This window comes from Helicoverpa armigera, chromosome 20, assembly GCF_030705265.1.
Source record: "Helicoverpa armigera isolate CAAS_96S chromosome 20, ASM3070526v1, whole genome shotgun sequence".
Taxonomy (NCBI): Eukaryota; Metazoa; Arthropoda; class Insecta; order Lepidoptera; family Noctuidae; genus Helicoverpa; species Helicoverpa armigera.
The window spans coordinates 5,392,866-5,404,771 of NC_087139.1; the positions used below are offsets into that span (position 1 = coordinate 5,392,866).

The 11,906-nt window shown below is 35.3% G+C and overlaps 2 protein-coding genes across 3 annotated transcripts; one reads left to right on the forward strand and one right to left on the reverse strand.

The window, feature by feature from the left end:
- The first annotated feature begins 47 nt into the window (after nt 1-47).
- LOC110379101 (protein FAM161B) lies at nt 48-4,895 on the forward strand. Its single transcript, XM_021338619.3, has 6 exons — nt 48-1,652; nt 1,919-2,083; nt 2,702-2,923; nt 3,118-3,400; nt 3,604-3,887; nt 4,449-4,895. The coding sequence occupies exons 1-6, from the start codon at nt 739-741 to the stop codon at nt 4,816-4,818; spliced, it is 2,238 nt and encodes a 745-aa protein (XP_021194294.3). The 5' UTR covers nt 48-738; the 3' UTR covers nt 4,819-4,895.
- A 2-nt stretch (nt 4,896-4,897) lies between these two features.
- LOC110379103 (CLIP domain-containing serine protease HP8) lies at nt 4,898-11,906 on the reverse strand. 2 transcript variants are annotated; one of them, XM_021338621.3, is made up of 8 exons: nt 11,558-11,906; nt 10,793-10,864; nt 8,715-8,879; nt 7,169-7,271; nt 6,618-6,799; nt 6,037-6,176; nt 5,657-5,788; nt 4,898-5,186 (listed from the first exon to the last, which is right to left on the reverse strand). In XM_021338621.3, exons 1-8 carry the CDS (start codon nt 11,619-11,621, stop codon nt 5,046-5,048), a joined length of 999 nt encoding a protein of 332 aa, XP_021194296.3. In that variant the 5' UTR covers nt 11,622-11,906; the 3' UTR covers nt 4,898-5,045. The 2 variants fall into 2 exon arrangements, with proteins under 2 accessions (XP_021194296.3, XP_021194298.3); XM_021338623.3 differs by lacking the exon at nt 10,793-10,864 and having other exon boundaries at nt 11,558-11,897.

An 11,906-nucleotide genomic window follows, 5' to 3' on the forward strand; every position in this document is an offset into this window, starting at 1 on the left:
GTCAAAGTTAAATTAAATGTCAAAAACAGTGCTGCCAACTAATTTTTCGTTTCCCCGCGTTCATGTTGTATATTCACTGAAATACCCCAGATTTTTCAGAATTTCCCAAATAGATATTTTTGTAACATAACATTCAATTATACAATTGCAGGATTGCTTTCAGAGTGGTAGATCTGCAGACATCGAGGAAGTTCTACATTATTCCGAAATACCCGCCTGGCATCTGTTACTTATTTTTCGAACGAAGCAAGCAGGTATTTTTATGTTAATTTGGATTGACAAAGCTTTTTTTTTACATTTCTTCTCATATTTTTTCTTCAATCATCTTCATTCGTGATAAATTCCACGACTTTGTCATTCGCCGCGGTCTTACCGCTCAAAATTTCAGTTTCCCGCAAATCGGGGATTTTCTTCAAAGTTGGCAGCGCTGTCAAAAACAAGTAGCGTGCATTCCAATTTACGCCAAATTGTTTATATATACTTATACTTCGTTGTTTCTTTGATTATCAGTTATTACAACTATCCTTATCGAAAAATTTATTTAGTTGCAATGGTATCATATATAAATTTAAAAAATAATTATTTAAGAATGTTTTGCTTACTATACATACAAGCACTAATTTGTTGAAACGATTCCCATAGCGACTACGGTGACAACAAATACTGCAATAATATTTGTAGCATTAGAAAAATGTTAACTCTACGTTACATAACAATGAAAGAAAACTTTTAACCGGAATGACACATCACAGTAGTGTATTTAATAACTCTTGTCTAAGAGTTCCCGTGGATCCAGTTAGTAAAATGCCGAAGTCGGCTTATGAGCGGAAGGAGAAACCTACTAAACAACAGTGTTCTATTGATTCTTCTTCAACGTGTTCTGTCGCAGCTGCAGACTTAGATGCAGACAAACTGAAGGATTTTTATCGTAGCATTCCGGACTATAATGATATCAACCATTTACCCCCCGAAGAGTTTTATTCAACGTTAAAATCTTTGAGGGACAAAAAGAAAGTTATGCTGGGTCTAGCTATTGAATTTATTGATGATTCCAATGGAAATAGTGACAAAGTTTTAGATAATTCATTAGATAAAGATGAGGAAAGTAGGAAATTGCAGACAACTACTACAAAGATAAGTAAACCTAGACCAAATCGTGTAGCAAGGCGAAAATTTTCTACAGGATCGAAAGATTCAAATAACATGAAAATTAATCGAGAAATATCTACTTCAGTCGCTCCTTCGAAACCTTTATCAAATAATAATTCTCAAACTTGTTTAAAACGATCCATAAGGAAAAACGAGACATGTGATAAGAAAACTATTCACGATGACTTGAAAATAGCGCCAATGAAAAGCAATTTAGAAAAGTCTAGAAGTGAAAGGCCGAAAAGGAATCATTCAGCATGTTCCATATCATGGAATGACGCCAAGTTTGAAAATAAGAATGAAGTAGATCAGAAGTCTGATGATTTTTTTGATGGGAAAAAGTATGACAGCCCTATTAGCAAAGTAGATTTTGACGACGGTGATGAGTTCAAAACACAAAGTATGCCTTCAAGCCCTTTAAGGTCGAAGCGTTCGGGATCTCCCACTCGTCGCGGACGCAGGAAAAGTATTACAATCCCTAAACCATTTAAAATGACTGAGAGGTAAGCTTGAATAAATATGGTAGGTAAGTACCTACCTATGTGTAAAATGTTTTTGGCAACGCGTGGTACCAGTTTATACTTAACTCTACAATTTTGAAGGTCTTTTTTGGTAATCTTAAACAAAACAAACGACAGTTGACCTGCTACAGTGTAGGTCCTACTTACATGTATTACGATTAAAATGATGCGTTCCACCTAGAATCCAATAAAACGAAAGTGAAGTTCTTTAATTGTCTTTATCAGGGTCTTTCTAATTATTTTTGCAGAGACGAAGAAGAGCGCATTGTCAACGAACTTCGATGTCTTCGCAAATCATTTTCCGACGATATGCTTGATCAGAAGCGTGAACGAAAGAAGTTCAGAGCAAAGCCAGTCCCGATAGAGTCCCGTATCCCCCTTTACGACAAAATCTTAGAGGACCAAGCTATGAGGTTGCCATACGACATGAAAACTACCTGTATGCTTCTTATTAGACTTTACTTTTACTTACTTTCATTAATACACATTATATTTATCTTCTTCTTTAGCTATATTCAGCTATGTTCTTACATATTTAGCTATATTCACATCATTATTTTTTTTAATTTCGTTACTTCCATTAACATTGATGTAAATCGGCGAAATAATTTTGGACTTTTGCTGCGCATTTATCATTTATTTATAGCTAAGCGGTAACAATGCCCTTCTGTAATGTTCCTACTTAAGGGTAATGTATGTTATCATATTGTTTTATTAAATAGGTAGTTAGGTATTATTTTTGTAAAAAGCAGCATGACGCAGCTACACCTCTATCGATTATGTACCAAATATCAAGAACACATTTTAGCTAATTCACGTTTTTTTTCTTTGGCTATTTCCGATTTTTTCTTCTTATAAATGTATCTACTTACCTTATTATGTAGGTACAGGTACATTCATACTTTATACGTACCTATAGCTACTCAGGCTTGTTGGCTGATTAATGATTTTCTCATCACAGCCTGTTTTTGCGATGTTGAGTCATCATCATCAATTCATGCTTATTAGATTTAAAATTGGAATGTTCACAGACGAGCCATAACAAAGATAAATAGTGAGGCAGAATTAAGAGCTCAAATGAAACCTTTTAGTTTCACAAAAAGGGAAGAAAAGGGGCTTGGTGGAATGTGCGAACGAGCTACTCATGTTTTACCTAAGAGTAAAAAGAAGAAAAGGTTTAGAGCTCGGCCTGTGCCTAAAAACTTGTTTTCCAATTATTTTTACGACAAAATGAGAGAGGATGACTTTTTCAGGTAACTGACTGATGTAATAAACTTTCTTTGACCCTATTCTACTTATTCTGTTTCCCCTACAATTATATTCTATTTCTAGCTAGGTCCTAAAATGAATATCATTTTAGGTTTCCGCGGGGTATTCGTCATCAACGTGAGTGTTTTGGATTTTCACTGAACTATTTTTATTTTGCTAACATTTAATGTTTTTTCAGATCAATGAATAAGCGCATTAGAGCTGATGAAATGTTGCGTGCTGCAAATTACCCGGGCACTATGGCGGCTCGGGACCGGAGCCGTCTCTCCACTCCTGCGGCTCATAGCGACCTGCCCATAGACCCCTCTCCCGGTGTACCTTCAATATCATCTTCTGATAGACAAAGATGCAGCAGCCCTACTAAAGATAGAAAGAAACGCGAGAAAAGTCACAAAGATGATTTTATCACTACAAGCCCACAGCCTTTTAGATTCAACACGGCTGACAGAGCAGCTAAGAAAGTAGGTTTTCCTGTTATAATTATTCATTTTCAAACTAATTATAATAAATAGTTTGGTTTTCCGTATGCTAAATATGTATGTATGTAGCTAGGTACCGTTATCCTTAATCATCCCAATGTTTCAGTTAAGGAAAATGTGCAATAGGTATAACTACGTGTTCACTCAAATAAACAGATTTATCGAACTTATTTAACATATTTTAGATGCACGATGTTGCTATGAAGATTTATTCTGAGAACAAAAGTACCGAGAGCGGTGGGAGTGCCGCTGGTAATGGTCCCAGTGCTCGTGCATACTCGGCTCTCGATCTGCGAGCTTCAGCATCAGGCAGGTCAAACCTGGCCGCGCTGCTGAGAGCAGAGGCCGTCAGAAGAAGGTTCGAGATGGAAGCCGCGTCACGCTTGGCAGAGCAACGTCGACGCAACGAGATGAGGCTGAGAGATCGCCAGCTTCGATCCAAACCTGCTTGGCATCTTGTAAAAAACAAGTTAGTTTGCAATATCAATAAAATGTAAGAGCAAGCGGAATGCCATTTTATCCCAATTGAAATTCAAATCCCGTTTTATCGCAAAATTCTTTTTGATATTTATTGTTGTTGCACACGGCAACACGGAGACTGTTAAGGGCAATGATCCCTTAAGTTTTTTGAGTAGGTAGGTGTGAATTAGCGAATTCCAAATACCTAGGTAGCTAAGGAGGTACAGTCACAGGTTGGGTTTACCGATGATTGATCGCGTTTCATTTCGTCATGCCAAATAATTGCCCAAAATGATGTATCTAAATGCTTCCTAGAAAAGCGAACAGACCCACGAAAATATAAAGTCCCTAATTATTACGGATCCTTGGGTAGACCATGATGTAGTAGCTAAGATGTATGAACCCAATTTCGCTACATCATCGTGTCTTTACATTATAAGTTTTATTAATGAAAGCACTTGTTTAAACATAGATTCAGTTATGTATGTACATAAGTGCTTTTATTAATAAAACACACAAAATACTTAATTTGGGTTTGTTTGTTGACAACGGTAATATTAATTAATTTCAGTCATGAAGAGGACATCGCAATGAGGCTTCAAACTCGGCGCGATGAAGAGAGGATGAGACGAGAGGAGTTCCTTCACGAGATGGAGTTGATGTACGGAAGAGTTCAGCAGCAGCCGATGCTCTTCGAGAGATACTACGCACCACGTTCGCTATCCGCTCCACTAGATACTTTACAACTCTCACCCAGGAAATCAACGAAGAAGCGCAGTTCGAGGAACAAATCCTACCATTACAACAGCCCAAGTCGATCCCGCAAAGTATCGATTAACGATACAGCCGAGACGTACACAGGAGATGTTGCGGAGTTCCTCAATAGAATCGATATTGATGACAAATACTCCGACTCGGAAATTGTAACCGATAGACCATAGATAGGGGAAAATTTGAAATTTTATTTCACTTGTGCACTGTAGATCTTGTTGAGTTTGTTTCATTAAAACGTTCAATTAATTCACATTACAAATTAAGTATTTATTCAATATTTTTCAAAAATAAATTACCAATGACATGAAACTTTTTTTGTACAAATTATTTACTTAATAACATAAATAGAACGACTACGAATAAGTATAAGTAATATCACTATAGAACGTTAGAATCAGTCTAAATTATCTAGGATCCATTTAAGGAAGTGTGACACGGATGAGTAGACACCCGGCTTTTTGATGCCACAGATTGTTGGGCCGAAGGACACTACTCCAACTAAGTAGTTTTTAGGACCATCAGGTGTGTCAAAAACCTGCAAAGTGAAAAATAAATATTTTAATTTCAAAGTAGGCTATCAAATACCTCGTGGAATCTAATCATTTATATTTAAATATTCGATTATATTATAATTTAAGGAAATGATTGTTTAATCACGCCGAGATTGGCGTGCTTATTTGGCATAAATTGAACTATAATACCTCATTTACGGTATTGCTTCGATGTGTGACCAATTCGTCCAGTCAACCATTTGCCACAGTATCAAGGCTATATTTATTTACATTGTTTTTTTTAATGCCTAATGAGATCGTTATACCATCGTAGAAAAAATTTGGTATTTAAAAACATATGAAATATTTCATAATGAGTGAAAATAAATGCGAATTATGCACCTATGTACCTACTACCTATATTTTTTTAGTTTTTTTCGCCGAGCCGACGAAAAACCAGCCAGTAACTATTTCATAGCACCAAACAATCATAGTACTACATAAGATATGTTACCTTCATGAGTGGGCCTCCTGAATCGCCTCCACACGCGTCCTTATTAAAATCTGCTCCCGCGCAGATCTCTGCCTCTGTTAGTTTGAACCCTTTGCCGAAGGAATCGCACATTGCCGGCGGCACAATTGGTATCTATAAGAATTTTAAATATTATAGTGAAGATACAATAAAATGAAGGCAACCTAATAGGACTTTATAAAATAGTTTTCTATTATCAGCGAATAAGAGACAGTTGGCATTTACGATTTCATCAGGGATTTCATTGCGGATCAAAATGAAGAGAATTAGGAGAGGTCCGATTGAACTCACGCCTTCATTAACTGATCAAGTAATGTATAAACATTTGTCCAAGAGTGTCAAACATCGGTGGTTCTACTCACTCCAACATACTGCAGCACTTTAGCCCGTTCCTCTGTAGTCATGTTGGTCTTCCCCCAACCGGCAACTGTCATCAGGTCACCAACGCGAAGGTTAGCTAATTGCTCAGGAGTGCGTGGCAGGCAGATAGGTGTCACATAGTCTATGAACAGGAAACGAATTTCCATTTAAATTGTGCAATTTTACAAATTATGCACTTTTTCGCCTCTGAAATCGGGGCTATAGGAAGGAAAATTCATGAATTTACTTGATTATAATTGTCTAATTATAAACATGCGGGTTGGCGAACTCAGTTTTTCCTGTTGTGCAAATATTGTTTATTTGGCTGAAACATTTGTCAACTTAACTACCTACACCTAAAACCTACATTGCTTCACCAAGAAGTGCCATACCATTTGTCTAGAGTTTTGAGATCGCTTATAAAGCTCTGTGCCAATGCTTCTTTCAAACGAAGTGGAAAAGCTAAAACTTATCTAGATACCAGAAGAAATACAGATTAATCAAACCGGTAGTAGACTACGTACCTATTTATTTAACCCTAAAAATAAAAAAAGTAAAAAAAAAATGTGGTAAGACTACCTACCATTCAGGGTCACAGGCTTCTCCAACTTGATGATAGCCATGTCATTATGGAAGGCGGGCTTGTTGAACAGGGGGTGGCTGGTGATGTTCTTTATGGCTCGGTCCTGCACTGCGGGGGCGCAAACTGTCAGCTCGCAGTCAGGATCCGTTCGCGTGTCGTGCTCCCCTACGCGGATTGTCGTCCTGATTCAAGAATGAAGATTTAGAAGGTTTGTTATCAAGGTTTTGTCTACATCGAATGTATGTTGCCATCCTTAATAAGTATTTGTAATACTTTAGTACTCTTTGGTATTTTTCCACAAATTGTGATTGATAGAAAAAGCTACTTTTGTTAGCTTTCTTGTAGGTTACTACTACTACTACTCCATCTATCTTTTTTCCCAATTAAATAGGTCTAATTTGAAAATAAATATATACTTTGTTTTAAAATCTTACTAGGTAAAGCCAGACTAATACCAACACAACCAGTTTATTAGTATGTTGGACTAATTAAGGAAAATATGTAAATATGTATTTGGTTTTCAAAAACAAGATTTCGTTAGGTATACTTACAATACGGGGCCATATTCTGACTTCTGTACGCAGTGCGCGGCTGTGACCACGTGGCGGTCAGTCACTAGGGCTCCGCCACACATCCAGTCCATCTCATCATCCTCTAAAATCAACATCGTGTAGTACATTTTGATACAAAAGTGGTAAGTTTGACACTACAGTCGAGGCGGGATTGGCTGTGTAGATAAATCCGCAGGTGTGCCAAATTTTAATGGCGTTTTTACACTTGGTCACTATAATATAATACTATTAATATTTTGTTTAAATAAGTAGCTAGGTACCTATTGGGTGGTCAAATGGACAGTTATTCAAAATAAAATGTACCTAAACACTGGGTGGTATGAAAATTGTAAATATTGGACTTTCCGGGGATTTTCATCGTTTGAGTTAGGTATATTATTGTTAGTGGTCATTCCATCCATGGATGGGTTAATTTGTGTGTCATATGTCGCACATATGTCCATATCTACTGATTAAGGTCAATTTGGTGTTTTAAAAAAAATAAGTTTGAAAGCATATGGATATTATTTGAATCAATAATCTTTTGTTTAATTTAAAATTATTATTTTATTTCGAAACATTTGCGAGACTGCGTGCTTGTAGACGATGTGGTATCAGTTTTCAAGAAAGTGTATTGGAAATAATAAGATATACATTCTAAGCCTTAATGTTAAGTTTGACATAAAATTAATGAAAAACTATAAAGTCCCGGGATAAGACCCGGACCCGGGATAAGACCCGGACCCGGGATAAGATAATTTTAAGGCAACAGATTTGTTGTGGGTAATTTCTTATGTTTGCAAAATATAAGTGAGTGAGAATATCTATCCTCCTGAAGGTAAAAGTTTACCTAATGGCTTAAACCAACTTAAAATATAGGATAAGTACTGTTCCATCACTAGACATACCGCAGTTTCGAACAGTTTTGTCTGTTAGGACAACTTTTTATACGACACTCTTGACTTAAAGATTTGAGATGTAAAAAAATGAAAACGCGGATACGCTGCATGATTCACATGATTTTCGCATGTAGTTTATTTACGCATACTTAACTATAATTGAGTAAACAACTGACCCCAAGTTGCATTAATGAATCTTGAGACACTATGATGTAATAGGTAATGATAATGATGTCAGTTAGCAGAAATAGCCAATGAAAAGATAATTTCTATTATTCATAGTAAAGTGATTTGTCACATTAAACTATGCAATATTCATGTTTTTACATACAAAGTATGTACTTTTGAAATTGGTATTTTCCTGAACAGTGACAAATCTAAAGGAATAAGCAAATGTTTTCCCGTTCATTATCTGTTAATCATTGTTATGTTGCATTTAATAAGTTGACCAGTAGGTTAATGAATTTAGCATTCTGGGTATTCTAGATAACTAATATTTGTATGAACTGTCCCTACAGTTGCAGTTTCCTTTTAAATATGTGTTCGATTTATGGAGAACTCCACTGAATAATCTATGGGATTTTTTGCATTTGTACCTATGTTTGGACTACATAAGTGTCAGAGAAATGTGAATAGTGCAAACATACCAAGATAACCAAGTCTTGCGATCCAAGGGAACTGCCCCAGGCCCGCGCTGACTCCTCCGATGATGCGGTCAGCGGCGCTGTCTCCACAATCCACTGCATCCAGCTTCACCCACACCGGGTGCTTCTCTATATCCTCAACTGTTATGGTCTTGTCTATGTCTTCACCTTTATTATTGAAAAATGGTTTAGATTTGTTCTTTTTTTCTATTTAGGTACTTTTTCTTTATGGACTTTCGGGGTTTTTTAACAACATCCCCTAGAGTAACTTCAGGCAGGAGTCCTTATAGTTAATTGACAGTACCAGGATACCATGAAAATTCTCCTAAATTGTCGGCTTACCTTATAATTACATCTACTTTTTTGTATTACATACCTATACTTACTTTCACAAAGAACGCTAATGGATCTTGTCTTGATGACTAACATTATTTCTTAGGAAATCGAAAGATTTAGTGTTTGTTCATACATATGTGTCATAGAAGAAGATAACGGTAATTACTTATTCACAATGTTTTTTTTATTTTATTTAACCTTACATACATATATACTAGCTATGCATTTAGTTATCTGAAAGTATATGCAAGCAAAAAATCCTCTTAACCTCTTAAGTAGGTATGACCTTTGTTACTATTATTCATAGAAAAGTGCTAAAACTTCGTTCCGTTCCGACATTCATAAAAAGCTTAAATTTGCAAGGACAAAATGTTTCGTTACGACTAATTTGATAAAGTTGGGATTAGAATTAAAGGGTCCTTGACCACCAAAAAAACTCGTAGATTATATCTGCATGTTTTTGCATAAATTGGAAAGTTGCATCGCTTTAAAAGAAAAAGTGTAGACTTTCACGTGCATTTTGGATTACCTAATAATACCTCCTACCTTTAATAATATCTACACGTATCCTTATCTAATTAAAATTAATCCATCGTCTATGAAGTTTTATAAGGGCACTTTTATGAATGTCAATGGGTTTTTTTTAAGTACCACCTTAGTTGCGTAACACAATATGAAATAATGCTGACGCTAATAAATCTGTATTAAACCTTAGTACTATTATACGTTAGTACTTAGTACGTTATACGTATAAAATACATAAATGTTTATTAGTTTATTTTTGTAATAGATAGATAGGCACATAAGTATTTTTGATGACAAATATTATAAATTTAATATACATCTAATAATAAAAATGAATTGCTTTTCTTAGTCTTTCTAAAATATAAAATTTATATTTTAAACGGGTCACGCAACTAAGGTACTTACTGTTTAAAAAGTATTTATGTATATTATCAGGTGGTGTATAGAGATTTGCGTAGCGACCCTATTATTGAGATGGCGGAAAAACCGATTTAGCATTAAAAATATGTATCTTATTCTCTGGAAAGTTTTATTAAATTCTTCCCAAGGCGACTTTTAATTGAAAATTTTTGATTGAAAAGCCTGCAGTTTTGCTATATCTTTACTTCTCTGCTCTGTGTATGAAGTATTTTCGTTGTTAAAATTCGTTTAATGATAAAACCTACAGCAGCTCCCTCAATATGCTCCACAATGGAGCAGATTTCAAGATTTTTCAATGCGCCTTTAATTAGCAGTCGTTTCTAGAATCAGTAAGTCACATTGGATTTTAATGATTAGCAGCACGAATGTTACGGCTAATGTCATAATGATGTGTGAACTCATTAACACACATTCTTTATCAGGTTCCACTACGAATCGGTCGCTATCAAAGCTCTATACTAGTTGTATTTTTGTACCCAACCATGAGAATAAATAAACCACTCTATATTTACCCAAATACTGGGAAATAAAAATGGAAAAACCTCGGAAAATATATTTTCTATTTAGTTTTTGGTTGAGTTAAAAAATACAACCAGCATCCTAATTCCGTAACACACGTCAATTATAATTGCTTTCACTTTGTTTATATATAATACTAAAATCAGTTTATTTACTTTTCAACTTTCTTTTTTCCATTACCAGGTATTTTGTATACCTACCTATTTATTTCTAATGGAACAAGTGACAGCAATTGTGATTTCAATGAAAGGTGCGTTACGGAATCAGGATGCGGTACCCACCTTTGAGTGCCCTTAGGGATGCAAGCCTCAATAAGATATTGTTCCTATATTTTTGCCACTGGAGCCAAGAACCTGTGAATCCAGGGAAAATTCAATTCATAAAATGAACTCAAAGAAAACCATTGTTTACTTATTATACTATTACAAACACGGGCAAAAAGTTATTAGTCACACATAATTTATTCATAAACTAATTAAAATGTAACAAAACACTATAAAGGTTATCTCGCCATTATTTTTTTACGATTTATTTTAATAGAATTCATTCATTGAATATAGGTAGGTGTTATAATACGTAAAATACCAGGAATTTATGCGGTAAAGAATATTAATTAGGTGTCGTCACACACACTGGGGACATACCTGATCCCAAAGATTCTAAAATGATAATAATCAGACGACTTATTAAATGAGTAATAAAAGGAAGGAAATGACTCAATCAGAATGGAAAATTGAGAGTTAAAACAAGACTCAAAGCTACTGGTGTGGGCACTTTTTATTTAAATTTTGGGAAAATGTCCAAAGTATTGTTGAGGTAATATAATTTATTTCGTATTAAAGTTGGTATTAATCACATGATATCGTTATTTTATAAAGAATCATACGCACAGCGTACCTAAAGTTTTAATCGGTAAAATAAAATATCTATTTACCTTGGCAAGCTCATAACCGTGAAATAATTAAAAAATTGAAAACATATTAATATCTAATGTAAAGTAAGGTGCTAACAGCATTAATGGATTAGAAATAAATCGATTAGCTTACCCGTAACGCCGTGATGTAGCAGTATTGTAAACGCTAACATAATCCGCCATTTGATCGAAAACATTATTGGTGTTATCCGTTTATTATTTTCAGTCAAATATGTTTATGAAGTTTGTTGTTTGAACCAACATTCATGACTGGTGGCAGGTCCCAGTGCTCGGTTGGGCCGTGCGTCAAGTGCACCGCAGCGTACAAACGATATTAGTTACGCGCGTGTTCTGCTCTGTTCGCACCTTAGGGTAGCAACCAAACCTTTCTATTGGACGTGTAATCATTATTGAATAGTGTACTGGTGGTCTTGATCTTCTGTTAATCACATATTTTATTGCAACATCTCCGTTATCCTATC

Excerpts from the sequence above, each read along its gene's own strand:
- LOC110379101 (XM_021338619.3), top strand. The coding sequence starts at position 739 with ATGACACATCACAGTAGTGTATTTAATAACTCTTGTCTAAGAGTTCCC. Across the intron at positions 2,084-2,701 it reads TTAGAGGACCAAGCTATGAG|ACGAGCCATAACAAAGATAA; the intron begins GTTGCCATACGA and ends GAATGTTCACAG. Across the intron at positions 2,924-3,117 it reads AGAGAGGATGACTTTTTCAG|ATCAATGAATAAGCGCATTA; the intron begins GTAACTGACTGA and ends ATGTTTTTTCAG.
- LOC110379103 (XM_021338621.3), bottom strand. The coding sequence starts at position 11,621 with ATGTTTTCGATCAAATGGCGGATTATGTTAGCGTTTACAATACTGCTA. Across the intron at positions 6,177-6,617 it reads GAAGCCTGTGACCCTGAATG|ACTATGTGACACCTATCTGC; the intron begins GTAGGTAGTCTT and ends TCCTGTTCATAG. Across the intron at positions 5,789-6,036 it reads AAGTGCTGCAGTATGTTGGA|ATACCAATTGTGCCGCCGGC; the intron begins GTGAGTAGAACC and ends AAATTCTTATAG.